The sequence below is a fragment of the Cygnus olor genome, chromosome 1 (genome assembly GCF_009769625.2).
Source record: "Cygnus olor isolate bCygOlo1 chromosome 1, bCygOlo1.pri.v2, whole genome shotgun sequence".
In the NCBI taxonomy this organism is placed as follows: Eukaryota; Metazoa; Chordata; class Aves; order Anseriformes; family Anatidae; genus Cygnus; species Cygnus olor.
In genome coordinates, this window is record NC_049169.1 from 190,233,629 (window position 1) to 190,257,975 (window position 24,347).

At 43.0% G+C, this 24,347-nt stretch overlaps 2 protein-coding genes across 3 annotated transcripts; one reads left to right on the forward strand and one right to left on the reverse strand.

Moving 5' to 3' along the window:
• Positions 1-63: 63 nt before the first annotated feature.
• SKA3 (spindle and kinetochore associated complex subunit 3) lies at positions 64-20,280 on the forward strand. 2 transcript variants are annotated; one of them, XM_040544003.1, is made up of 9 exons: positions 64-196; positions 2,462-2,526; positions 3,415-3,580; positions 5,251-5,677; positions 8,426-8,526; positions 9,313-9,485; positions 9,701-9,910; positions 10,098-10,219; positions 15,656-20,280. In XM_040544003.1, the coding sequence occupies exons 1-9, from the start codon at positions 64-66 to the stop codon at positions 15,723-15,725; spliced, it is 1,467 nt and encodes a 488-aa protein (XP_040399937.1). In that variant the 3' UTR covers positions 15,726-20,280. The 2 variants fall into 2 exon arrangements, with proteins under 2 accessions (XP_040399937.1, XP_040399938.1); XM_040544004.1 differs by lacking the exon at positions 15,656-20,280 and adding an exon at positions 11,781-13,265.
• A 51-nt stretch (positions 20,281-20,331) lies between these two features.
• On the reverse strand, positions 20,332-23,541 carry SAP18 (Sin3A associated protein 18). Its single transcript, XM_040544017.1, has 4 exons — positions 23,366-23,541; positions 23,106-23,215; positions 21,606-21,728; positions 20,332-20,815 (listed from the first exon to the last, which is right to left on the reverse strand). Exons 1-4 carry the CDS (start codon positions 23,435-23,437, stop codon positions 20,659-20,661), a joined length of 462 nt encoding a protein of 153 aa, XP_040399951.1. The 5' UTR covers positions 23,438-23,541; the 3' UTR covers positions 20,332-20,658.
• Between the last annotated feature and the right edge of the window lie 806 nt (positions 23,542-24,347).

Consider the following 24,347-nt stretch of genomic DNA (forward strand, 5'->3'; position numbering starts at 1 on the left):
AATGGCGCGCGTGGGCGGCAGTTTGAAGGCAACGGTCGGTAGCGGCTGTAACGAACGGCGGTCATGGCTCCCCCCGGCTCCTCTCAGCGGGCGGCGGCCGTGTCCAGGGAGTTCTTCGGCAAGCTGCGCGCCCTGGCCCTCACGCTGGAGAGGGAGGCGAAGCAGCTGGAGCGGGCCCTGCGCCGGGAGGATGAGGGTGAGTCCGTGAGGCAGGCTTAGAGCAGTGAGAGCTGGAACAAACTAGCGCCTCCTCCCCGAGTGGTGCAGGGGAATGGGGGCTGCGGTCAGTCCCTGACGCTTCGTCTCCGCCGCTCCCTCACGGTCACTCTCTGCCCCTGCTCCCCGTGGGGTCCCTCCCATGGGACGCCGTCCTTCCCGAACTGAGCCTGCGGGGGCTGCCCACAGGCTGCAGCTCTTCAAGAACTGCTCCCACACGGCTCCGTACCACGGGGTCCACCCCCAGGAGCAAACTGCTCCAGCACGGGTCCCCCACGGGTGGGCGGCAGCTCCCCCCAGACCCCCTGCTCCTGCGTGGGCTCCTCTCCACGGGCTGCAGCTCCGGCCCGGGGCCTGCTCCTGCGGGGGCTCTCCATGGGCCGCAGCCTCCTCCAGGCCACATCCACCTGCTCCACCGGGGGCTCCTCCACGGGCTGCAGCGTGGAGATCTGCTCCATGTGGGACCCGTGGGCTGCAGGGGGACAGCCTGCTCCACCAGGGGCCTCTCCACGGGCCGCAGGGGAACTTGTGCTGCGTGCCTGGAGCACCTCCTGCCCTCCTGCCGCACTCACCTTGGGGGCTGCAGGGCTGCTTCTCTCTCAGCTCTCACCCCTCTCTCCCAGCTGCTGTAGCACAGCAGACTTTCCCTTTTTTCAGTTAGCTCACCCAGAGGTGCAACAACATCACTTATTGGCTTAGCTCTGGCCAGTAGTGGGTCCTTTTTGAGCCAGCTGAAACTGGCCCTTATCTGGCATGGGGCAGCTTCTGGGCTCTGCTCACAGAGGCCACCCCTGCAGTCCCCTGCTACCAAAACCTTGCTGTGTAAACCCAATACATAAGTGCAGGTCTGGCCTCGCCTCCTTCCTGGTGCAGCTGAGGTCCCAGAGGTGGGCTGGTGGCCCCGCATGCCTCAGGTCCCAGCCCTGTTCCAGCCACAGGTGCAGGCCATCACGCACAGGGCTGTCTGGTGTTGCCCAGGCACTGATGGCTGACCCACTTCTGCCCACTAGGGAGCCCCTCACCCCTCTGCTGACTTCAGCCTCTCACTGGCTGGTCCAGCCCAAGCTTCATCACAAGCACTCACCCCAGTAGCTGCACCATGGACATTCCGGCACTCCCAACTGCTGCACTCACGCCCATGTACACACACAGCATAGAGAGCCCTCACCCAGGAAAGACATTAGGAAGGAACTTAATAAGAACACAGGATAGACTTTGCAGCCAGGGACAGGGCACAACTAGATGAGAGTACCAACCACTTAACCATTCACAAGCGACAGGCCCTTTTTATCCTCTCGCCCACCTGTTTTCCCATTCTTATTCCTCCCCAGATCACCACTCCCTTCTCACTCCTCTCTCCCAGCTGCTGTTGCACAGTGTTTTTGTTTTTCTCATTCTTAAATCTGCTGTCCAAGAGGCACAAACAACATCACTTATTGGCTCAGCTCTGCCCCCCCCCCTTCCCTACCATCATCTCTGAGCACTTTTGAGGGTGTGCAGATGAGCTTTTATCACACAACATACATAAATAAATTTGAGTCTGTATGATAAAGCAGGACTCACGTTCTTGCTTTTACCCTTTTAATAGATCAAGACAGGAAAACACATTTTCAGGGCTTGTTCTCTGTCTGAACAAGGCTGTTCTGTCTGTTCAAGGCTCTAATTAAATTTATCGCTCTGCTATGTCTTGTCACACAGCAGGTGTCCTCTTCTATGCTATTTGTTCACATTAATCTTAATTTCCAGTGAAAGAAGTAATGTCAGGTTTTGACTGCTGCCTGTATAAGTGAATAATACTAAGACCTGTCTGCATATAAATAAGGCAGCAGAACTCAGCTTTTTGTGAAGTCTGTTTGTCAGTGGTATCCAGATCATTTTATAATTATTATTTCAAAATCAAGCTCTGTAAGGATGAAAATTTAGCTAAATAATGCTTTGCTCTCCACGGACCTACCTACTGCATGTCTGCTGTAGGTTATTTTTTACAATATTAGCTGCAACTCTAAAATAGAAGCCTGGGCAGTTTCTCTGTGTAGTTCAACACACTGTGCAAACTTCAGTCTCATGCAGTGCAAGGTACCCAGTTATAGGTACATGGTATGAACTAGTTAATCTTAATTTTCTGTCTCAATTCTTTCTCTAAGATGTGTCTACATTCTAATGTACAATGTACTCATGCTAAAAAATACTAAACCCCTTTTTTTTTTCATTTCAAAACCCTTTTATGTGAATGTGTATATCAAAGACTATGAAGAAGAATCTCCAATAAGAGTCTTACAGGACCTGCACAGTGAAATCAGGACTCTGAAGGTAAAGTCTTAACTTGCTTCCTTCTTGAAAAACTGGGGGGGAAGTGTCCATAAACTGATGGCTGTATTTAATCCTTAAGCCACAATGCAACTCTTATTCAGCAATTCTGACCCTTATTTTTATTCATTTACCTCTAAGTCCTCATAATGGCTGTGGAAATACAAGGCAGAATCCAAAAATTTTGGGTGACTTAGAGCTGCGTTTATAAGTTTGCACTTGCTGTTGTCAGTCGGGTCCACAGGGGACAATGGGAACGGGGAAGCTGTAGCCATGCCAGGGCATAGCTATAGGGGAGCAGGATGCAGGAGCAGGAGCTCCCTTGGGAAGAGACATACCTGTCTTTGTTCAATGGCTAGCATTTAGAATAAAGGAAGTCTTCACAGGAGAGTCTGCGCTTTCAGCCGTTCAGTTAAACTTGTAGATAAAGTTCTTCATTTCTTTAATAGAAGTAGAAAAATAGGCTTTAGAAATGGGCATGAAGTAACTGAGTGGTAAGTTAAGCTGTAAACTTGAAGTTTACCAGCTGTTTTGCCCTACATTCTTTGTATGTGGAAGTTAAAGTCCAAAACCAATTGTTATGTAATTTTACTCCTATTTTTAATGGAGTAAAAACACATTTTTGTTTGATGGGTTACCGGGAAGTAGTTATACCGTGAACTGTCGCCTTAATTTAATATTTGTACATTTTTTTTTACACTTAATGCCCTGTATATTCCTGATGTTTTGTAACCTAGTTTTTGGGTATAAAGAAGACCTAAATGTGCTGCTTATCCTCATCTGAATTGAAGTTCACTAATTCTTCCCAAAATGCTTAATGTGTGAACAACTACCAGGTGGTGATTTGAAAAAACAGTATTGTTACATTTCTCCTTTCCTCCTCCACCAAAGGAAGATGTTAATGCCAGTCTTGGTAAGAGTTGTTCTGAAAGGCAAGAAATTAATGATTTTATAAAGGCAAGTGAAATATTGATGCAAAGAAATGCAGCGGATCTGGGAAAAATAAGAGAGCTGTTCCAGAAATATGGCTACAAACCACGTGTCAAAGTTTCTACAGGTAATATTTTTTGCAATAGAATGTGTGAACATAAATGAACTTTCTAAAAAGGTTTCTCTTTTGCTATGGGTATGTTTTTGTTAATTAAGAAGTCAAGTATATCTGTTATTTGATTTATAATAACCTGAAGGTAAAAGGTTCTGTTGTGATTGGTGCCCACAGAATAAATTAAGCACCAAAAGCTTACAGTCCGATCTCCTGACATGCTTTTAAGTTTGTGCGTGTTTCTCTTCGTTAATAGCTATCCTGAGAAAACATGTTAGCAAATGTACTCTCATAACCTAGAGAGCTATGCTGCTTCAGCTTCTCATGCACGAGAAACTATTGTAGCTACATCTACATTAGTTCATATTCATACGTGGTTACTTCATTAGCTTAAATCACCATACAGAAAATCTTAAATTAATGCACTGCGTAGCACAAGTGGGACAAGACAAGCACGCACAGAGTTTAGGTGACACATAATAGTCTATGAAGTGGTAGTAGCTTGATCACTGAGTTGAAGATGCTTAATCCAGTCAGAAACTGCATGCACACCTATGTGAAAAATCCAGCTGAGCAAAACGAAATGAGTTTAAAATAATACCATGGTGTGTACCACACACATTCCTTTCTGTATCAAGGGCCCAATTGGTCTTCCAGATGCCTTTGGCAGGGCGCACCTGAACCTTCTCCTGAGTGTTATCCAGTAATTACACAAAACACCATTGTGGTCGTGGACCATGTTCACCCAGAGCTAAATCACTGAGTGTTTTACAAAGCTACCGCAGAAGGCTCTAATTTTATAGTGCCTTACTTCCCTTTCTCTATACACCTTTAATGAGGGCTTCAGATACAGCTACAAGGTTAATTTCTTTTAAGATGCATCTTTTAACTAAGTGTATTTGCACATGTAACCCCAGTACACATGCAAAGGTAATACCTCTGCCATATTATTTTAAATATTTTCCCCTGCTTCTTATGTCATGCAGAAATTCATAAATGCTTCGGGGTGTTTCAGTTTATATAGCTACAGAAATGTACAAGTTACTCCTGTGTTTATTTCTGCAGTGGACTATTCTTGTTATCTAAAAAATAATCTTTTGTGAGTTTTTAGTTACTGCTTTGTAACCTTTCCTCCATGCAATTTTTCTGAATAATGAGCACGCTAGTACTGCATGCAACTTTTGTTTTTTTCCCCAAAAACTTTTTCAGTTCTGTACAAAATCTTTTTTCATTACCATTTGTTGTACATTTTTAATGAATGTCTACTCTTGCAATAAATAACAAAAAACAATATAAATAGCATGAAGCAAAACCAAATTAATGTATTCAAGATTAATACTTAGTGTCTGTTCCATGCAGAGATAAATTTTGTTAAAAATATGTTTGTGTAAGAAGCTTTCAGTATCATTTACTCCCAGAAATAATATTTAACAGTAGATAATTCAATAAGTGTGTGACCTGTGTTATAAATATAGCTTAGCCTGACATGATACCTGTTTTAGCTTCAACTTTCAGCATTTTAAAATGAAAGAAGGAATCTATTTTTTTAGAATAATGATTTTTTTTTTTAAGACTGTTGGGGGAGGGGTGAGGATTCCTAACTTCATAAATTCTTAAAAGAGAAACTTCTGACATAATAAAATAAAATTATTTTAAAGTTTTTTGTTTGTTTTTTTCTCCAACAGAGGAGCAGGAAGAGGAAGTTAACAGTGATTCAAAGTTGTCTGCCCAGAATAAATCTGATGAAGAAAAAGCAGATGATGTACATCATCTTCCTACTTGTACTGAGAACCCACTGGTGCCCAGAGACCCAATGCGTAACCCCCAACTTTCAGATTTTGGTCTTTCACAATATGCTTTCTCTAGGCCTTGGAGTGCAGTAAATAGACAGCAAGCAGCAAATTCACAACAAGAAAATTCAAAAGCCAAGACTCCACTAAAAACACATACCCCCTGTATTTTGCCCAAAACACCAAAATGTATGCTCAAAATGGATGACTATGAGTGCTTAACACCAAAACTTGAACACTTTGGCATTAGTGAACATACCATGTGTATGAATGAAGATTATACAATGGCACTTATTCGTAAAACTACTGAGACAAGCAAGAAGTAAGTAAATTATTTAAAGTTCAGATTGTTTCTCTATTGAATTTTCTGTAGTTTTTTCTTGCTGTACTATTTTCTTGTTGCTATTGCCCGTCTTTGTTTCTTCTGCAAACAGGTAATTTGTTTATTATCTACCAGCTGTTTAGTCCTGTGTTTATATCCAGCTCTCTACGTGTATTTTCATGTACCCTTTGCATGCCATATACTGATATGAAATACATCTCAGGTACACTCCTTCCCTTGACTGCACCACGGTAACAATCTCCCATATACAATCTGTTTACAAGGGGAAAATACAATATATAACTATGATATTTTACATTGCTTAACCTAGGATTTGTATTTGAGGATGCGTTGCCTGAAGTAGATGTTACATTACCAATTTAAACTTTTAAAAATCTTTAGGAATATAGCACTGGAAGAAGTTTCTGAAGCATTTGGTTAAATGCCTCACTGTAGAAACACACTGTACTATCTTAGTTCCTCAAATAATATTTTGTAAATAGCTTCAACTTATTACACAACTTAAGATCTTTTGTTTTCTTTAACTTCAGAATTCTTCTTTACTAATTTTTCTGTTTAATGAGAAGTTTTTTTAAATGTGATCTTCAGCTTTAATTATGGCCACAATTTCTAAATGGATACATCTACAAATGTACAGTCCCTGTCTGTGTCTTAGAGTGAAATGATTACAGGGCCCACTGGAGATGTGATTTTTTTGTTGTTGCTGGTGGTATCGTGTATAAACACTGTCAGTCTTCCATACCCCTAATGATAAATATCAAAACTCTGTAGAGAATTAGATACAGGATGGTTGGTGCTTGTTGCATCATTGTCAACATTTAATGGCCAAAAACAGATGGACACGCAAGCAATAATTGGGCCTAAAGTTAAAGCTGCACATGGACTCAGAATCTCTAAATCATTAGAATTAAAATGTGTTTAGCCAGTGTATTTGTTTATTTTGCAATGTTGTTAGTGTTAGCATGCAATTTGATTAGAAAGACTGAAACAGTCTAACTGCTTCTTATCTTCAAAAGGCATTTGTCTCATCCCTTAGTGAGCAGGTTCAGCATGTTAAATGGGTAGAACATTAAGCCAAAAGAAACTGAAGATAGTTTTTCTGGATAATGGGTATAATCTTTTTAAACTTGTCTGATACTCTGGGAACAAACACTAGTTCAAATGGAAGTGGCTTTATACATGTGATTTCCAGAAATAAAGACAGGTAATAATTCTGACTTTCTTGGAGACAGCCCTGCCCTATCACATCCCTTACTTGTGCCAGCCAGGTCTCACACCTAGCTGAAATCTGCCTAACAGCTGTGCGTTGTGTGAAAATCACTTTAAAAACTCATCCTAAAGTTCATTTATATATATATATATATATATATATATAAATAAAAACTCTCTGTGTATAAAATCATACTTTACTAAAACATATGAATATTGAATAGATCTCAATTCTGTTTAGTGTTTTTCAGATTTTCAGTTCTGAAACAGGCAAAAACATACTCTGTATGTACCTACTACAAAGCTGAAACCAAAAGTAACTAGAAAAGAAAAAAGTAGAAAGTGTCTGAACAAAAGTGTTTACAGCAGAGAAGAGCAAGTATAACAAAAACTAAAAATCAGATGGTTTCAAGTATCTGTAATATTACCAAAGAAAAACTGACTTGAAAAAGTACATTGTTTTCCTTAATTAGTTTTTGTTGTTGTTTTTATAAGAAAAAAAGACTCAAAACTTGAGGCTTGTTCATCTAATTAAAATATGCTGCCTCAAATGGGTTTTCATAGTCATAGGCTTTTTATGGAGGAGCTCCAAATCTGTTTCTCATAATAGAGATAATACCAGAGAAAAAGTGAAAGATTACTTAAATACTACAAAGAAGTGTGTATAAAAAAAGTATTTTAAACATTTAAAATACTTTCTCTTAGCTGTCTACACGTTTTTCCACTAGAATGTCTTGGATGTTAAAAAAGACTTTTCAAAATTTGTTTCCAGTTTTGTGGAATTGATATTGAATGTTTTTTCCCTCAGAAGTCAGTTAGTGATTAACATAATAATCTAACTCAAACTTTAAGAACTAGTTAAAAATCATTTAGTATTCAGAATACCATTAGTAGGTTTAGAGTCAGGAACCACTAGCCAGGGTGAAATAACTTAGTATCATGGTTGCTATGAGAAAGCTACAATTTAATAGTCAACAAAATTGCTTAGTCTGTAAATTGTTTCTTCTATGATGGTTGTTCCATGTTGGTGTTACTACAACTGAGAGATTGCACAGAAATGTGTCTGTGTTCTTAATTTGCCCATTTGTGGCTCAGAAACTTAAAATAGCATGTTAGACATCTTGAAATGCACAGACCTGAAATACCCGTGAAATCTAGTTGCTATGAGATTTTTTTTGCATGGGCTTTCATTGACAATGTTCTCCTGTTATTTAGAATTTGCAGGCAGCAGGCAATTCAAAATGAAGAAGGCTTTACACCTCACACATTTGATTCTGATCTGGGAAAACATATTATTTTTAATACCTTGGATTAAAGTCTCAGTATGTTTAATAGCGTGGTTGGACTGAACGTTCACATGCTACAAATTACAGCCGTAGAATCGGAGATAGTAAAGTATTTCGGGAGAAAAATTTTAGACTCATGTTGATGAACAAATTCTAGGCTGACTGGGTTGACAGTATTCCTTTCATGGTGATTTCCTCATATTGAGAGTTAACTGAGGTTTTTGGTTTTCAGCTTACTTAAAAAAGATGATCATGAAGTGAATGTAGCAAAAACGACGTCCAAGGAAATCATGGTTACACCTGGGCCAAAAGCAGAAACAACAGACAAGAATGGTAAGTTAAAAAAAATTATAGTAAATGTACATATGCGTTTTTCTCATAATGCATATGTTAACACACAGTCATTTTTTAAACTATGATTCTTCTTAAATATAGTTAATTCAGGCCCAGTCATTATTTGCATATTAATGTCCAGAAAATGTAAAGTTGGTGGCTTCTATGGGGAATCTGTTCACTTCAGTATAAATCATTGCTCATTCTTCTACTGTTATCCATCTAGAATTATTCAGAGGCATCCATCATTTCAAAATTGTAATTTATCTTTATTAGCAATAAAAATACTATTATGCCAATTTAGCCTTTTTCCAATAATATTGCATCTGTTTCAAGCCAGGAAATTAAAAGAATAGGAAAGAAAGTGCTTTAAAAGAGGCTAACCAAACAGTTATTTTGACCTTTCAAGAGTAGCACTAAAATTTTCTTTGAGAGGAAATGTAATATACTCTCTTGAAAATGTATGAAGGTCTTGGAACAAATATACGGACTACTGAGTATATGAAAAACTAAAGCGATAGTGATTTAAGTTGGGCTTTTTCAGTTACATTCAGTAGCAGGACTGGACTTTTTTTTTGTATGTTTGCATTTGCTGCCATTAGAGCTCTGCAGCTTGGATGTTTCTTCATACTAGAAGTGTTGTCAACTGAAATGATACAGGTGTTCTGGAGTATGCAAATAAATCCATATAAAGCGAATAGATTTGGGAAACTAAACTGAGGCACTGCAACTGGCAATATGTATGTATATTTATCAATTCATTTATTTATTTTTTCCTAATTTCAGCAGCGGACTGTATGGCTTCTCCTATGGTACCCGTGTTCTGTACGCCTGGTTTGAAAATCCCTTCCAGAACAGATAGTACAGTGTTATCCAAGTCACAAGAGATAAACAAACTGCTTCTTCCTAATCATACAGGAACGCCACCACTTCCAGATTTTGAAACAAGATGGCTAAAGGTAGAAGCTATGGTAGTAAATAGCAATTACATCCTTCGATACACATTTACCATAAATTGTTTTTCAAATGCCAATTTGGGATTCTTTTCCTATGCTACTTTTCCGTATGTCATTGTAGAAGATCTTTCTAATGGTAATTTTGTAAGAACATTTATTAATACTCCACCTAAGATAAATAAGTTAACTGAAGGCATCTAATACTTCTCTTGCAACAGGTAAAGCTGGGGGAAAAGAGTGAGTCACTGACAGAAAATGATGCAAAAATAAAACAAACCATAGAAGATAGCGTTCCTCCTACTGTGAGCTCCGATGAGTATCTTAAACGTTTGGGAGACCCTTCTCCTCCTAAAATAAAACAGTACGACCATTTACTCAGTACTCCTCCACCTCCAGAAATAACAAGGATACCAGATGATGTTCTACAGGTCAGCTAATATATATTTTTCTGAATAGCTTTAATATCAAAACAGTAGTATTAAAAGAGTTGAATTCTATCAAATCTTGTTCCTCAGAAAGAAAGGATTCTCTGCTGCTTATTGAAAATGTCTAGACTGTAATCCTGTTTTGAGTTCTTAAATAATTATTTTAATTCCCTTTTAATGTTTGCTGTAGATTCTGTCAAAGTATAATCATAAAGTAGTAGACTCTTCTAAAGCCAAGAAAATGGAGACTAAGGCAGGAGGCACTACAAGATTTGAAAGTGATTTCACTGATTACTGCAACAAAGAGAACAGGTATGATCAAATTTTACAAATTTGATTATGTAATTGAATTTGGAGGAGATAGGAAGATGCTTTAACGCATTCAGAGATTCATGCAGTTGCTTTTGCTCTTCAGCTACCAAAACAGCTCTTGTTTATGTGACTAAATATCTAGTCTTTGGCGTGATATGTCTGCCTGTTGTATAAAGAACAAATACTATAATTAATTGTGTGTTTGAATCATCAGAAGCTTTAAAAATTGAAGGAAAACAAATGAAGTTAGTTTTTACTGGTTTTAGTTGTAGGTATATTTTGCTTTTTGGTAATCAAAGCCTCCGTGAGTGTTTTATGCTTTCTTCTGAGTAAATTTAGGCAATAAAGCTAAAGAATGGAGAAAATTATATAAAGTGACATAACCAATTATGGTGGTCCTTTTGGCATAAGGCAGCAGGCACCTCAGCACCACACAGCTGTTTGCTCACCCCTCCCCCCAGTGCCAATGGGATGGGGGAGAGAACTGGGGAGTGTGAGAACTCAGGGGCTGAGATGAAGACAGTTTAATAAGGAGAGGGGGGGTGAAAAAGGAAAAAAAAGATGCACAATGCAATTGCTTGCCACCAGCCGATCAATGCCCCGCCAGTCCCCAAGCAGTGGCAGCTCCCCCTCCCAGCCAGCCCCCCCAGTTTGGAACGGCTTGCCCAGGGAGATTGTGGAGTCACAGTGCCTGGGGGTGTTCAAGGAAAGGTTGGACGTGGTGCTTAGGGACGTGGTTTAGTGGGTGACATTGGTGGTAGGGGGATGGTTGGACCAGGTGATCTTGGAGGTCTTTTCCAGCCTTAATGATTCTGTGATTCAGCATGACACCCCACGGCATGGGGCATTCCTTTGGCCAGTCTGGGCCAGCTCCTGGCTGTGTCCCCTCCCAGCTCCCTGTGCACCCCGAGGTGCCTCGCTGGCAGGGCAGCACCAGGAGCAGAACAGTCCTTGGCTCTGTGTGAGCGCTGCTCTGCAACGACTGGAACAGTGGTGTGTTATCAGCATTACTCTCATACTAAATTCAAAACACAGCACCGCACCAGCTACTAGGAAGAAAATTAGCCCTATCCCAGCCAAAACCAGGACAGGCAAATACCAATTTCTTTGAAATGCAAAGCCACCTGATGAACAATATGTGAGATGAAATTAGTCTACAATAAGCATTAACTAATCTTTGAACGATGGAATAATACATTTTAAAAATTGATCTAAATAGAAAGAAGTTTTGGCAACTTGATCAAGTGTAGATATTCCTCATCTGTTATACTTGTTGCTTATCTGTTAAACTTGGGGTCACTACGGATTATTTGGGCAAGAGGTACAAGGAAATTATATGAAGTAAAATAATAATCACAACAACTCAGAGTGAGATGAAGAGAAGTAGGTATCTTACTATACTTGGAGTTGGAATCCGTTTGATTAATCTGATAGAGTAAAAGGTCTCCTTGTAGTTGACCTTTTTTTTGTCAGGCAAGTTTTCAAGGTTTGTGTCTTCTGCTAATTCAGAATATGATTGAGGTAATAATAGGTTCATGAACTCTTCTGGATATATTTGCAGAGCCTATCCTGGTTTTTTCAAGCCAAACGTTTGAAATCAAGCTGAAGACCGTATTTCACCTTCATGGATCTTACCACTGAATCACAGAAAGCTCAAAAAGCAAAAAGAAATACCTGCAGAAAAGATCAACAAAAGAAGTGTTTTGTTTTCCTGGAGAAAACTTGATGTGGATTAATTCGAACTAATGACTTTATGCATAATGTTTTATTATAATTAGTGACAAAATAGATTTTGTTTATATTTTTTAATATTGCTTCAAAGAGGACTAAGGTCTCACATTATGTAATACCTCAGTTGTTCCATGTGATTCTTGTGTTTGCTGTGGATATATGTGTATATACATTTGCAGTAGGCTGTAGAGAAATGTAATTAAGTTGCAATAAAGGGAAAGTCCAGTACGCTGCCCAGAAAGTAGGCATCTCTCGATGTTCTAGTGACACTGCATCTCTCTTTGAGGCTGAGTTTGAAGTGTAGTACTCTGACAGTAATTGGCATCTTCAACGGAATTGCTATTTATATGAAGAGCAACTCCTGCTTTACTGTTTTAAAGCATTCAGACAGATATTCCTTCATCAGGCTGTCTGATGGACAGGCGTTTCTAGCGCTTCTCTTTCAATTATAGCTTTCTTACATAGACATCATATTAAGTACTAGGCATCTGTTTTCCTTTTGGCAGTCTGATAGTTATAGCCATAAAAGGTGACTGTCTTGAATACGAATAACTTGAAAATATGTTGTGCAATTGCTACTCGTTAGAGATCTGCTCTGTCTTTAACTGCTTGAAAGATTTGTTGGCAGGCATGTGAATGATTGCTTTCCTCTCCCATGCACCACAGCCATGTGTGTTCTGTAAGTGGTGCTGTCATTTCCAATCGTGCGAACATATCCCTGCATAGCTGACCAAGTTTAACTTCTCAGAGCTGTTTGGTACCTTTTGGGTATCTGGTAGTCACAGCAGTTGAGATGCACGTTTTTTTGGTTTGTTTGTTTTTTCCACCAGAGATTTTAGTCTTGTTCAAAAGAAATCCTAACTATGTATTCCTGCTTGGAGCCAGTTTGCTGTTACCGGTGTCAGCTAATCCTCTGAGTGACTTGAGTACTGCATTTACCAGCTTTATATAGTCTTCCTCTTGGCAGCTAAAATACTGTTATTTTAGTGTGCTTTCCTGAATTTTCTGAACACAGCTGGACATTCTTTGAAATTCTCAGGATGTGCACACGTCTGGAGATGCCTGAAAGTATTTTCTTGGTTGCTAGAGGGACTTGTCCTGGCTAAAACCTAGTAAATGTAGGAGAATTTTTCATGTTATCCCAGCCTCTTCCTGGGATGAGCGTGCATCAAATTAGCCGGAGAAGCTGATTTTCTACCAATTCTGGCCTGAGCACAGTTTTTTCTTTCCTAGCTTCTGTTTAAAAGTATATATTTTATGTCACTCTTTGAAGTTGACCAATACTTTGAATTCTGAATAAATCTTCTGTCTCAGCTGCTTTCTGTCTGCTTGGAAAACTAATCATCTGCTGCTTATAAAAACTTTTATTCATTCTACCCAAGTCTTTCAGGGAATGAAGACCAGATCTCCTTCCAGCGTCTTCACAGACTAAAACCACTTAACGGGCTGGATGCTAGTCGTGGAATTTCATGGTCCTAAAAAGGTACAAAATATTCTGTTCCAGAGCAAGAATCCTTCTGCCAGATAGATTCACCAGCATTAAGCTGGGTGGGTTTCATAGCCTCCATTCACCCTGCACTTAATGGCTATTTGATGAATGATACTTTTTTGCCCTGAAGCAATCCAGATACCCTGAAAGACTGCGTTTAACATCAAATGGAGCGAAGAGCTTGACTACCCAGGACCTTGATGGATTTCTTTTTCCTTTCAACTAGTAAAACTTCTAATAAGGCTTATAACTGTCCCTTCCCTAAATGTGAAAACAGCATAATTCTGTTAACATGTTGAGATAGAAATTCTCTTCAGGATGACACTGAAATCTTAAAATCTTGTGGTCTTCTCATTAAAATATCCCAAGATGGAAGACATCTACAAACATCGTCCACACAGGACCACCCAAAAATCAGACCCTATGTCTGAGAGTGTTGTCCAAGCACTTCTTGAACTCCAGCAGGCCCGGTGCTTTGATCACTTCCCTGGGGAGCCTGTCCCAGTGCCTGACCACCCTCTGGGTGCAGAACCTTTCCCTAACACCCAGCCTGACCCTCCCCTGTCCCAGCTCCATGCCGTTCCCTCGGGTCCTGTCACTGTCCCCAGAGAGCAGAGCTCAGCGCCTGCCCCTCCGCTCCCCTTGTGAGGGAGCTGCAGGCCGCCATGAGGCCTCCCCTCAGCCTGCTCTGCTCTGGGCTGAACAAACCAACGGACCTCAGCTGTTCCTCATATGTCTTCCCCTCTAGGCCCTTCATTATCTTTGTTGCCCTTAAGCTATTATGACAGGATGCTGGCATGAGATAATGATTTGGGATCTACAAATGAAGTTTTACAAGTTCGTTTTGTTGTGTTTGTTTTTTTTTTGCCTACAAAATTATTCTTAACACAAATAGAGTTACTGTTTGTACTAACAGCCTCATGTAAGGAGAAATATCGCTCTGAGGTGGATATAATCAGAGCAGCAAAAACTAGTTTTAGTTTGTCATGCGTGGCTTTCATTCAGTAAGACCTAAGCAGTAGCTTGGGTATTGGGGATGGGGGAGGCACAAGTTGAAACAAGCAGCGTAGGAAACCGATCCCTGTTCAAAATCAGCTGGGGAAGGTGGTAGTGGAAAGTTTTTGTTTCTGCTCAGTTAGTTCATGGTTGTGTGATAAACCGCACACTCAAACACTGGAACAACCATGGATGTGGGCTGGAGGAGGTTAAGACTCTCCTTAAGCCAGTGTTGCTGCTGCAGAAAGGCTTGTCCCACTGCGTGTGGAAATAAAATGGCAGGTAAGAGTGGGAATCTTACAAAAGAACTTAAAAGTTGTGTGTTGTTTTGTTGTAGGGTGAATGTAATAGTAGCACTGGCCTGTCAGGAAGTGCAGTTTGGATAAACAGCAGCTAATTAAGCAGCAAATGCCTTTATCTGTAAGGGACCGTTGTCACCTGAAAACAGGCGAAGTTGACTCAGAGCATGTTCTGTGCTATTCCTAATCCTACCTGGGGGCTGCTTCCCCTAGCAGACATTTTTCCACTTCTCTTGCACAGAATTTAGAGGTTGTGTGGTTTTACGAGGGATTGTTTTCACCTGCTGAGCCACTGAAAGCTAATTAATTTTATTTTCTAGTTTGTCTTCATTATGGAAATTAGTAATCTCAGACTCAACTTCTGCCTGGTTGCTAGATCAGATGCGAGGGAAGGGTGAGAACGGGATCCCGTCTTCTAGCATTAGCCTGCAGTCAGAACAGATTGAGCACAGCACGAAATTGCACTTCAATAGTTGGGACATCTGGGAAGCAACCAAAAAAACATGGCCTTTGGTTTGCCTTCATTTGCTACAGTTCTTAATCTTTTTGCATTTGTTTTGGGATATAAAATGTGTCAGCTAACAGAGCATTTACTCTATAATTCTATTCGTTGTCTAAGGAGTGTCTCAAATTGTTCTGCCTCGGAAGCCCCTAAAAGTGGTAAATGCTTTCTTTTCTTTGAAATATTTTGCCTGAGGTTAAATACAAACATAGATCTCACAAGGACACGAAGCTTCCCAGATGGCTGTCAAGTGGACAAATGACAAGCATGGCTTTTAGTGCCTCCTGCTGTGCTTTTATTGGTGTTTTTATAAATCACTGGAGCAATAACTGGAGCCCAGGCATCTTTGGTTATTTAAAGCATCATAGATGCTCTAGATTTTCCTTAAGATGTGAAATTTATTTTGTTCTCTGTTTTAGAAAGCCAGTTGTCATTACTCAGATGTTCCAGTACTCATGGTGGTTGCGTGTGTCCCATCAACATCTGTAGCAGATATTGGAGCTGCCCTGGATTTTGGGAGTACTGTTCACAGTCCCATGCCTTGTTTCTCCATGGGAGAGTAATACAGAGATTGTGGCATTTATAAGGAGCAGTGACAGCATCCAGTGGCTGCACTATGGAATCGCATGCATGCTGTTCCACAGAAATACAACTTTCTACTAAAAATATATCAATTGATACCGGCTAATTTTCAATCAACCGGAAGGTAAAACTTCTTGCTATTCCTACGGTAATACCCACTTTTACAAGGGGCAGCTGACAAAATAGCTAGGAGCTGACCGGGTCCATGCACTGCTTTGGCCTTGTCTTGTCTAATTCAAGTTGAAAGGTTTTAAAAAGATGGCACAAATATGGGAAAACGGTCCATGGAAGAACATGCTCTGCTACATGGGCATTTCTCCTAGGAAAAGATCAAGCAAAGGATGGTTGCATTGCAGAGTCCGCGGCAGGAAAGTGTTCAAATGCCTTCATGATGCGTTCTTGGTTAAAGCCCTGCAGTTCTGCTCCCTACTGATTGCTTATGCAGTTGTTGGAAACCAATATAAGGCCTTGCTGCACAGTCCTGCCTTTCCTCTCCCCCAGTTGCAGGCTCCCATGCCCTTGGTTGCATCACTGCAGTTGCTGCTGTGGCTGCCTGGGAAGGCTTTCCTGCTCACCCAGCTGCCAGAACTAATTGCTATTTTGCAAGGTTACATTACTCCTGGGCTCTGCGCTGACCCAAATCACTGCTCACCTGCAAAGGCACTGACTGGTGCTGGGGCAGAAGGGAAAGGGCCAGGTGGAGGGTGAGCACAGGTGTCCTTTTTCACCAGCAGTTTAAGCAGCTCGTGAAACCACATCCTTGCATATAGGCATCGAGCTGGCTTGGCTGTCTGTACAGCTGTTTTGGTAAGGTTTTTTGTGGCCACAGCTCCATGAGAAGTTCAAGGGCAGCTGAAGCAGCTCCTCTTCTTCACTCCAGCACCCATCACTCCTCCTCCTGAGCCCACTTGCAGATAATACTTTTTTTTTTTCCTGCCATGTCACAGCTGAGCCTGCTTTTGACCAGAGCTGTAAAGCAAAACTTAAGCCTTCTGAATTGCTCCTGTCAGGAGAGCTTGGTGATGGAGCCAGGAACATCTCTGTTGCAACAGAATTTACTGACGAGGCAACTGTGGTTTGTCCTCACCTCTTAAATAAGGAGAGACTTAACCCAGACGCCAGCTCCATCAGCAGAAATGCAGCCAGCCTCTCCCGAAACCTCTACATAAAAACTTTTATGAGGGTCAAGGTCATCACAGAGACACACACCACCCCTGGGGTGGGAGCGGGACCCCATAACAGAGGGGCGGTGAAATGAGAGGGGGGCTGTGGAAACAGAGCCATTAGTCTAAGGGCTGAGAGGAGTACCAGAGAGGGATTTGACTTTTTTCCCATTATGTTAAATGAAAACCCGACAAGCAACAGCATCAGCAGTTGTTACACAAGTTGTAACAAGGTAATGGTGAGGGTTTTGGTGTTTAAATAAAAATGCATTTGTTGCGACACACCTTCTTTCTTATTAAGTTTTTAAAAAGCATTGGTTTAGATGGATGAAATGAGAGGGAAAAAGCGGTTCTAAGAACCAAGTTTGCTTGGGGAAGCAGAACAAAGTCCTCCAGGAAAAACAAACCTGGGGTAGCAGGAGAGGTGTGCCAAAGGAGTACAGAAACATGAAGCCACATCTGCGGGAGCGGAGCAGCTGAGTTAGCTGAATGCAAAAAGGACAAATTAAGGGAACAGTTTCCTGGGTTTTCTAGCTGGAGCCCTTTCATCCTGCTGCACCCTGACACAGGATGGGTTCTTCCACTTGTGCTGCCAGAAAAGTAAAATGAGAGGTTGGGTGCCGGTGAAAGCCCGGCTGTGAAATGAGAAGCTGTCTGTTAGTGCTGTGAGCATTGACAGAGACAAAGAAAAACCCCACTTCACGCAGCAGCCTTGCTGAGGGACAAAAACTCCTCATGGAATCTCAGCATACAAAGCAAGTCCTGCTAACTGACAGCTCCGTGTGTTGTGTTTGCTACAGCATGCCGCTTCCTGAGCATATGGCATTGCTCACTGTTGTTGAGCTTTGAGACCGTGTTTTAATTTCTCCAAACTGCTGCCTTGTACATAATTTGTTCTTTTCAGCGACTGACTTCCCTCCTCAGCATTTCCAGGAGTTTTGAAGGAGACGCAGGAGCTGCTTACTGGTGCAATCAGCAGGTGACAACTTTCACTCACCCTTCCACCTCTTTCAACATCTGGATGATTGCATCCCAATGTCTGGCTTCGAAACAGCTGCTGTTGGACTTGATTGCGTAGCAGATTTTTAATTTAGGGACCCATGCACCACACTGATTTCTCAGGTGTTTTTTAAAAGAAAGGTACAGGAGTTGAACTCCCTTCACTTCTGCACGACATCTGTGTGAGCTTTTGAAAGACAAATCTCAACCCTGACAAATGTTTGGCCAGAGGCACTCAGGGAAGAGGTCAGCTGAGGCTCATAGCTGCGTGGAAGTCATGCGAAGGTGAACTCCAAACCTAAGCATTCAAGCTGAGGGGTTTGCTACTGAAGGCAGATCTGCGTGTTCATTTCCTTGTGATTTTGCTTCTTAGGCTGCCAAACGTAAAACTGAGGGGTTGTTCCCATTTTCCCCTGAGGTGTGCACAGACCTGCTGCGGGCTGGGAGCCTCGCTGGGCAATGCCTCCTGTCCCAGCTGCCTCTCAGAGTAACTCCAAGTCACAGACGCCTGTATATTGGCTACATTTAATTTCTGCCAATTATCCGTAAGGACATTAAAAGCCCAAGCCAGTACACAAGGAGGAGGAAATACCAGTATTCCTGTAACTGAAGGCCCTTCTCTGCCTTTGGTAGGAGGCTGTTCAATGCCCTAATCACACACTGCTTACCCCAGCAGCATTTATATTCTTAATTAAAAAAAAAAAAAAAAAAAAGGGTGGGGAGCACGACATCCATGCACACAGCTTCTCCTGCTCCTGCCCTTGCCTTTCTCTCAGCACCAAGCGGACACAAGCAGCGCCTGCCCTGCGGCCCCTGGACTGCTCGGGGCCAGCCAGCAGAGGAAGTCCGCCCAGGGCAGCCGCAGAAGCGAGGTGCCTTCGTGTCTCAACATCTCCCCCTGCAGTGACAGAAGGAAACAGGCAAGCGCTGGAAAGCCTCGGGTTCGCTTTCCATCACGGCCCTGACTTTTCGGGAGACGGCCGGGTCACCTCTTCCTTCCGTTCCTCAGGGTGCGAGGTAGCGCCAGCTGCTTCACCCCGACAGTTCTGCAGGAGAGCCGAGAAGCCCCGAGCCACCCCTTCCCCTCCGCACAGCTGCTGGACGCCCACCGCCAGCCTCCAGCTTCACTGGGGAGTTTTAAAGTTTCAGGACACCCTTGGACCATACTTCACCATCACCTGGCTTTGTCCTGACACCCAGGGATTACAGCAGCTTGAGAAATCAACACTCAATACAAGCCCCAATTACTTGCTAAAAATCATCTTACCAAGGACTAAGCAGCAAGATTTACCCAGTTCAAGCCAAAATAAAGCCCAAGATTATATCTATTGATTAGATTTGGATAACTAAGGGAAAGGAAAGTATTCACTTTCCCAAAACTTATGAAGCCAAACCTGGACTTTGTCCTCTTGGTCAGAGTATGTATTTTCATAACAAATATATTTTCACTATGAAATAGTTTTGCACGTTACTTAGACAACCTCTGCCTGACAATATTGGATTTCTTCTGGCCAGGTCTCTGCAGACATTGAAGTCTTCTGACACTGGTCTCCAAAGCAGGATGTGCAAGACAAACCATGTAGGTATAAAAAGAAGGTATTTTTTGCATTATTAGAGGTAACATTAAAAAAAAAAAAAGATGAAAAACTTATTTGTGTAGTTTTATAATACACGTAATACATTAGTAAAGTAGTAGGTGTGTGTAACTTAGATGGGGGGGAGGGATAAATGTTCAAAAAAAATTGTTAACAATGGAGTGTGCCATCAAGGAAGTTTGGATCCATCGTGCTATAAAAAGTGACATTCCAAGACAGCTTTGTATTTTCCATTTTTGAAGACAAAACCAGGTATTTCCAGAATTCGAGGCTGCTGTGCAAGTGTGACAATCCAGATCTGCCTCAGCAGCTCTGCAGTGTGCTGGGATATCCAGGTATCACCAAGACCACCTCTTGAATTCATCATTCAAGGCCTGTCCTCTTCTTGGAAGAAGATGGAGCAGCCCCAGGAAGCCACAACGGTCCACCATCATTCTCCTCTCCATCCTGCAGCCTTACACAGCTCACCTTTGACCTTCCCCAGACAACATACCTACAGCAGCAGCAAGAGGAACACCAAGTCTGCCCGCTTACAGCCACATCCTCCATGATCATCCTCCAAAATTCAGGTACCAGTGGTTTAAGGAATCCTGCTGTAAAAGGCCACCTGTTTCTCTAAAACAAGCCCCAAAGTTACCAGATAAAGGCCGTGACCTTCCTGTCACCGATTTCAACTTCTGCTTAAAAGCAAACTTCTGAATTTCTCTGCAGAAACACACACAAAAAAAAAAACCACTCTCAAATTCAAAAGATTAATAACATCAATCTTTAATCCATACAAGACAGAACTACAGAACACCTGCAATCTTCCTGGTCGCATTTTATGGAGATCTTGAAACTCTGGACACACCAACTTACTTTGCAAACTAACAGTCAGGGAAAGAGTGATGGCACCTCTAAAAGAATAAGCATTACTTCTAAGCAAACTAAAAGTTAAGGTTTAGAATTTAACTTTTACTCCTGACGCTTAGGTTTGCTTTCAAATGTTCTTGCTTAGCAACAAAAGCAATAAAAAAAAAAGGCCTGCTTTAGAACAGCAAGTAGGAATAAGCACAAAAGGAAATCATACAAAGAAGCAACAGCTTAGTATGGTCTCATGCGGCTTGACGGAGGTGGTGCGCGGTTGGGAGGGGTAATTGCTATGTCCAAGTAGTCTCCGATCTGGAATTTCTGAGACTGCAACGTCATGGAATCATCTGTGCCCTTCCTGCCCGACATGGTGCTGCCGATCTCCTTCACCCTGCACGCAGGAGATAAAAGGCAGGTTAGTCAGAGCCCAATCTCTCCAGATGTACAATACATGGCAAAAACAGGGACTGCTTTGGATCATTACAGCCTTCCCTGGCCACCCCCCGTACTATATTTAGCTTTTAGCTACATTCACAGGGTTTTTTCCCCTCCAGTACTAGGTGGAGGATCCGTACTGCCCCACAGACTGTAGGGCCGTGCCTATCCACTGGTTACCAACAAACGCTGGCTCATACAGTTCTGGAAGGCAGACACCTGTAACAAGATCACTCCTAAAACTCAAACAGTCTCAGACACATGACCTAACACTCCTCGTATCATAGAATCATGGAATATCCCAAGCTGGAAGGGACCCACAAGGATCACTGAGTCCAACTCCAGGGTCCCCGAAGGGCCACCCAAAAATCAGACCCCATGTCTGAGAGTGTTGTCCAAATGCTTCCTGAACTCCATCAGGCTCAGTGCTGTGACCACTGCCCTGGGAAGCCCGTCCCAGTGCTCCATATCACCAGAAACAAGGCCTCATCTCACACAGTATGTCCATATTCTGGTTGGTTGCCAATACACTAATCAAAGTCTTCGAGCAAATACGCTCATTGTTTTGGGAACACAAACTACAACAGCCACCAATCAAAATTTAGAGTTCGTAGTGGTGATCATGTAGTCTGTTATCAAGAACCTTAGAAATTTGGTTTGTGGGCACTGGACTTTGTTAATGAAAAATAATTAACTGCTCTGGTGCTTCCAGTCTTCTATTAGTCTGGAGAAGAAACGCCATTTACCTATATCCGGGCCGCTTGAGATCTGTAAAAACAATTGCAAAATTGAAGTGCGTGCCCTTCTTCCGTGCCTCTGGGTAGACCTCTTTCACTAAACTCGTCAGCTCCTTCAGGGTTGCATCCATCCTAGGTTAAACAAACAAACCAAAGTGGTTAATGTTCTCAAAGCAACAACAACAGAAGCAGCTTTCCAAAACCCACTTAAGATGGAATCAATATATTGTAATTATTTAAACAAACATCTCCTTGCCTTCGCATGCCTTCCACTGGTATCTGAAGAAGAGGAAGGTTTTACATAGTTGAGCTGCACAGGGAGCCACCTATGCCACAACAACGTGGCACTCCCAACAACATATTTTCATCTGGCAATCAAGCAACAAGAAGTCGCTCTGGTCAGTGACAGCACCCAGCAGAATTCACCACCTACGGGGCACTGGAAGCAGCACGCTCTCGTGCATTAAGAATGTGGACAAAGGTTCGACAGATGTGGGTGCAGATGGAGTTTATCTTTTAACTTATGGTGGTACGAGACAAATCTCTTCACCTCTGTTTGCTTCAGCATCTGCTTCTCCGGGTCTCTCAGAAAAGTTACAATTTAAACAGTGACTTTTTTTTTTTTAAATGCATTAATGCACTTCCACAATGAACAGCGTGTCTTCTCATCTAAGTTGGTATTTATATTAAAATCAGGAGAGGTTCAGGGATAGAAAACAAACAATCATGAACAGAGTTCTCCATTCCCGCCCTAACAGACAGTACCCTTCCTTTTCCCCACCCTTCAACGAGAACAAAAGTTAGAATCCCAAGAACAAAAGGACCCAATCATCACAACCAAAGCAGCACTAATTACACTCATTCCAAGCTTTAAGCAACCAAAGAGCAGTCTGTTGACAGACAATGCCCATTCTGATTTCTGCAGATGACAAACAGCTCAGACATCATCAATAGCCTGGGCTGAGTCCATAAACCCCATTAAGTAGTAAGTCAGAAGCGTATGCTTTGTTAGCCACAAAAAAATGGATTTATTCAACTGTACAATGACAAACAAGTTAGAACTCTAGCAGAAACCTTTAAGGAAAAACAAGGTTTAAAAAGTAGCATAATTCACTTTCAGAGCGATTCTAATAATTCACTTTCAAAACAGCTCTTTGAAATGCTATAAGCAAATACTGAAGTGTTACCAACAAAGACTAAAGGGGTGTTCTGAAGTGTGATTAAAAGCAATAAAAAGTGGCTGTTAAAGCACTGCTACCTGGCCATATGAAAAGAAATGTGCTGCTTTACTCTCAAGTGGCTCCGAATTAAAGCGACAGAGTTCATGGAGGAGCTCTAGACTTCTATAACAACTGATGCTAGTACAAAGTAGGGCTGTTGGGGTGAAATTAATTAAAAAAGAAGAGAACCCCGAAGAAATACCAACAGACCAGCCTGTGCCGAGACGCGGCCGCCACTCAGCCACCCCCCCCAGGTCGGGGAGGGGACGCAGGGCCCCTGAGCACTCACCAGGTGTAGATCTGCAGCTCGCTGGAGGGCACGTTGCCGCGGGAGAACTCGTCCATGCGGTGGTGCCGCCCGTTGTTGGTGGTGAAGACGCGGAGAAGCAGCGGGCACGTCTGAGGGGGGAAACGGAGGCGGCGGTCAGGCCCCAACGCCAACAACACCACCACCCCCAGAAAGGCCCCGCACCGCCCCTCCGGGACCCCGCACCGCCACCCCGGGACCCCGCGGAGTGAGGGGGCAGCGGCACGGAGCTGCCCCGGCACCTTCTCGCGGTCGATCGGCTTCTCCGGCTCCTTCTTGATCTCCTCCTGCGTGACGCGGGACTCCACCGCCATCTTGTCGCTGCTCGGCGCCCGGCCGCGGCTCTCGCGAGAGGACGGGGGGGAGGCGGGAATGGCGGGGGGGTGGATCTGAGGGAAGGGAAGGGAAGGGAAGGGAAGGGAAGGGAAGGGAAGGGGAGGGGAGGGGAGGGGAGGGGAGGGGAGGGAAGGGAGATCGGTTCAGATAAAGTCCCTCATCTGAACAGAATATCACACGCTTCTCATGAGGTTCAACGTGGCTAGGTGCCAGGTCCTGTGCTTCAGTCACAACAACCCCATGCAGCGCTACAGGCTTGGGAGACAGTACCTCGAAAGTTGTGCAGAGGAATAGGATCTGGGAGTGTTGGTCAATACTTGCCTGACCATGACCCAGCAGTGTGCCCAGGTCGCCAAGAAGGCCAACAGCATCATGGTTTGTGTCAGGAATAGTGCAGCCAGCAGGGCCAGGGAGGTGATCATCCCCCTGTACTCTGCTCTGGTGAGGCCGCACCTCGAGTGCTGTGTTCAGCTTTGGGCCTTCTCTACAAGAAGGACATCGAGGCCCTGGAGAGTGTCCAGAGAAGGGCTACGAAGCTGGTGAAGGGCCTGGAACACAAGTCCTGTGAGGAGCAGCTGAGGGAACTGGGGCTGTTTAGTCTGTGGAAGAGGAGGCTCAGGGGAGACCTTATTGCTCTCTGCAACTACCTGAAAGGAAGCTGTGGGGAGCTGGGGGTCAGCCTCTTTTCACAGGTAACTACTGATAGGACTAGAGGGAAAGGCCTCAAGTTGCACCAGGGGAGGGTCAGGTTGAAAATGAGGAGACATTTCTCCTCAGAAAGAGCAGTCAGGCATTGGGACGGGTTGCCCAGGGAGGTGGTGGAGTAACCGTCCCTGGGGGTGTTCAAGGGAAGGTTGGACGTAGTGCTTAGGGACATGGTTTAGTGGG

Coding starts and splice junctions, on each gene's coding strand:
- SKA3 (XM_040544003.1), top strand. CDS start 64: ATGGCTCCCCCCGGCTCCTCTCAGCGGGCGGCGGCCGTGTCCAGGGAG. Junction 197..2,461: donor CCTGCGCCGGGAGGATGAGG/GTGAGTCCGTGA, acceptor TGTATATCAAAG/ACTATGAAGAAGAATCTCCA. Junction 10,220..15,655: donor TACTGCAACAAAGAGAACAG/GTATGATCAAAT, acceptor TCTCTGTTTTAG/AAAGCCAGTTGTCATTACTC.
- SAP18 (XM_040544017.1), bottom strand. CDS start 23,437: ATGGCGGTGGAGTCCCGCGTCACGCAGGAGGAGATCAAGAAGGAGCCG. Junction 23,216..23,365: donor AGCCGATCGACCGCGAGAAG/GTGCCGGGGCAG, acceptor TTCCCCCCTCAG/ACGTGCCCGCTGCTTCTCCG. Junction 20,816..21,605: donor CTCAAGCGGCCCGGATATAG/GTAAATGGCGTT, acceptor TCCTGCGTGCAG/GGTGAAGGAGATCGGCAGCA.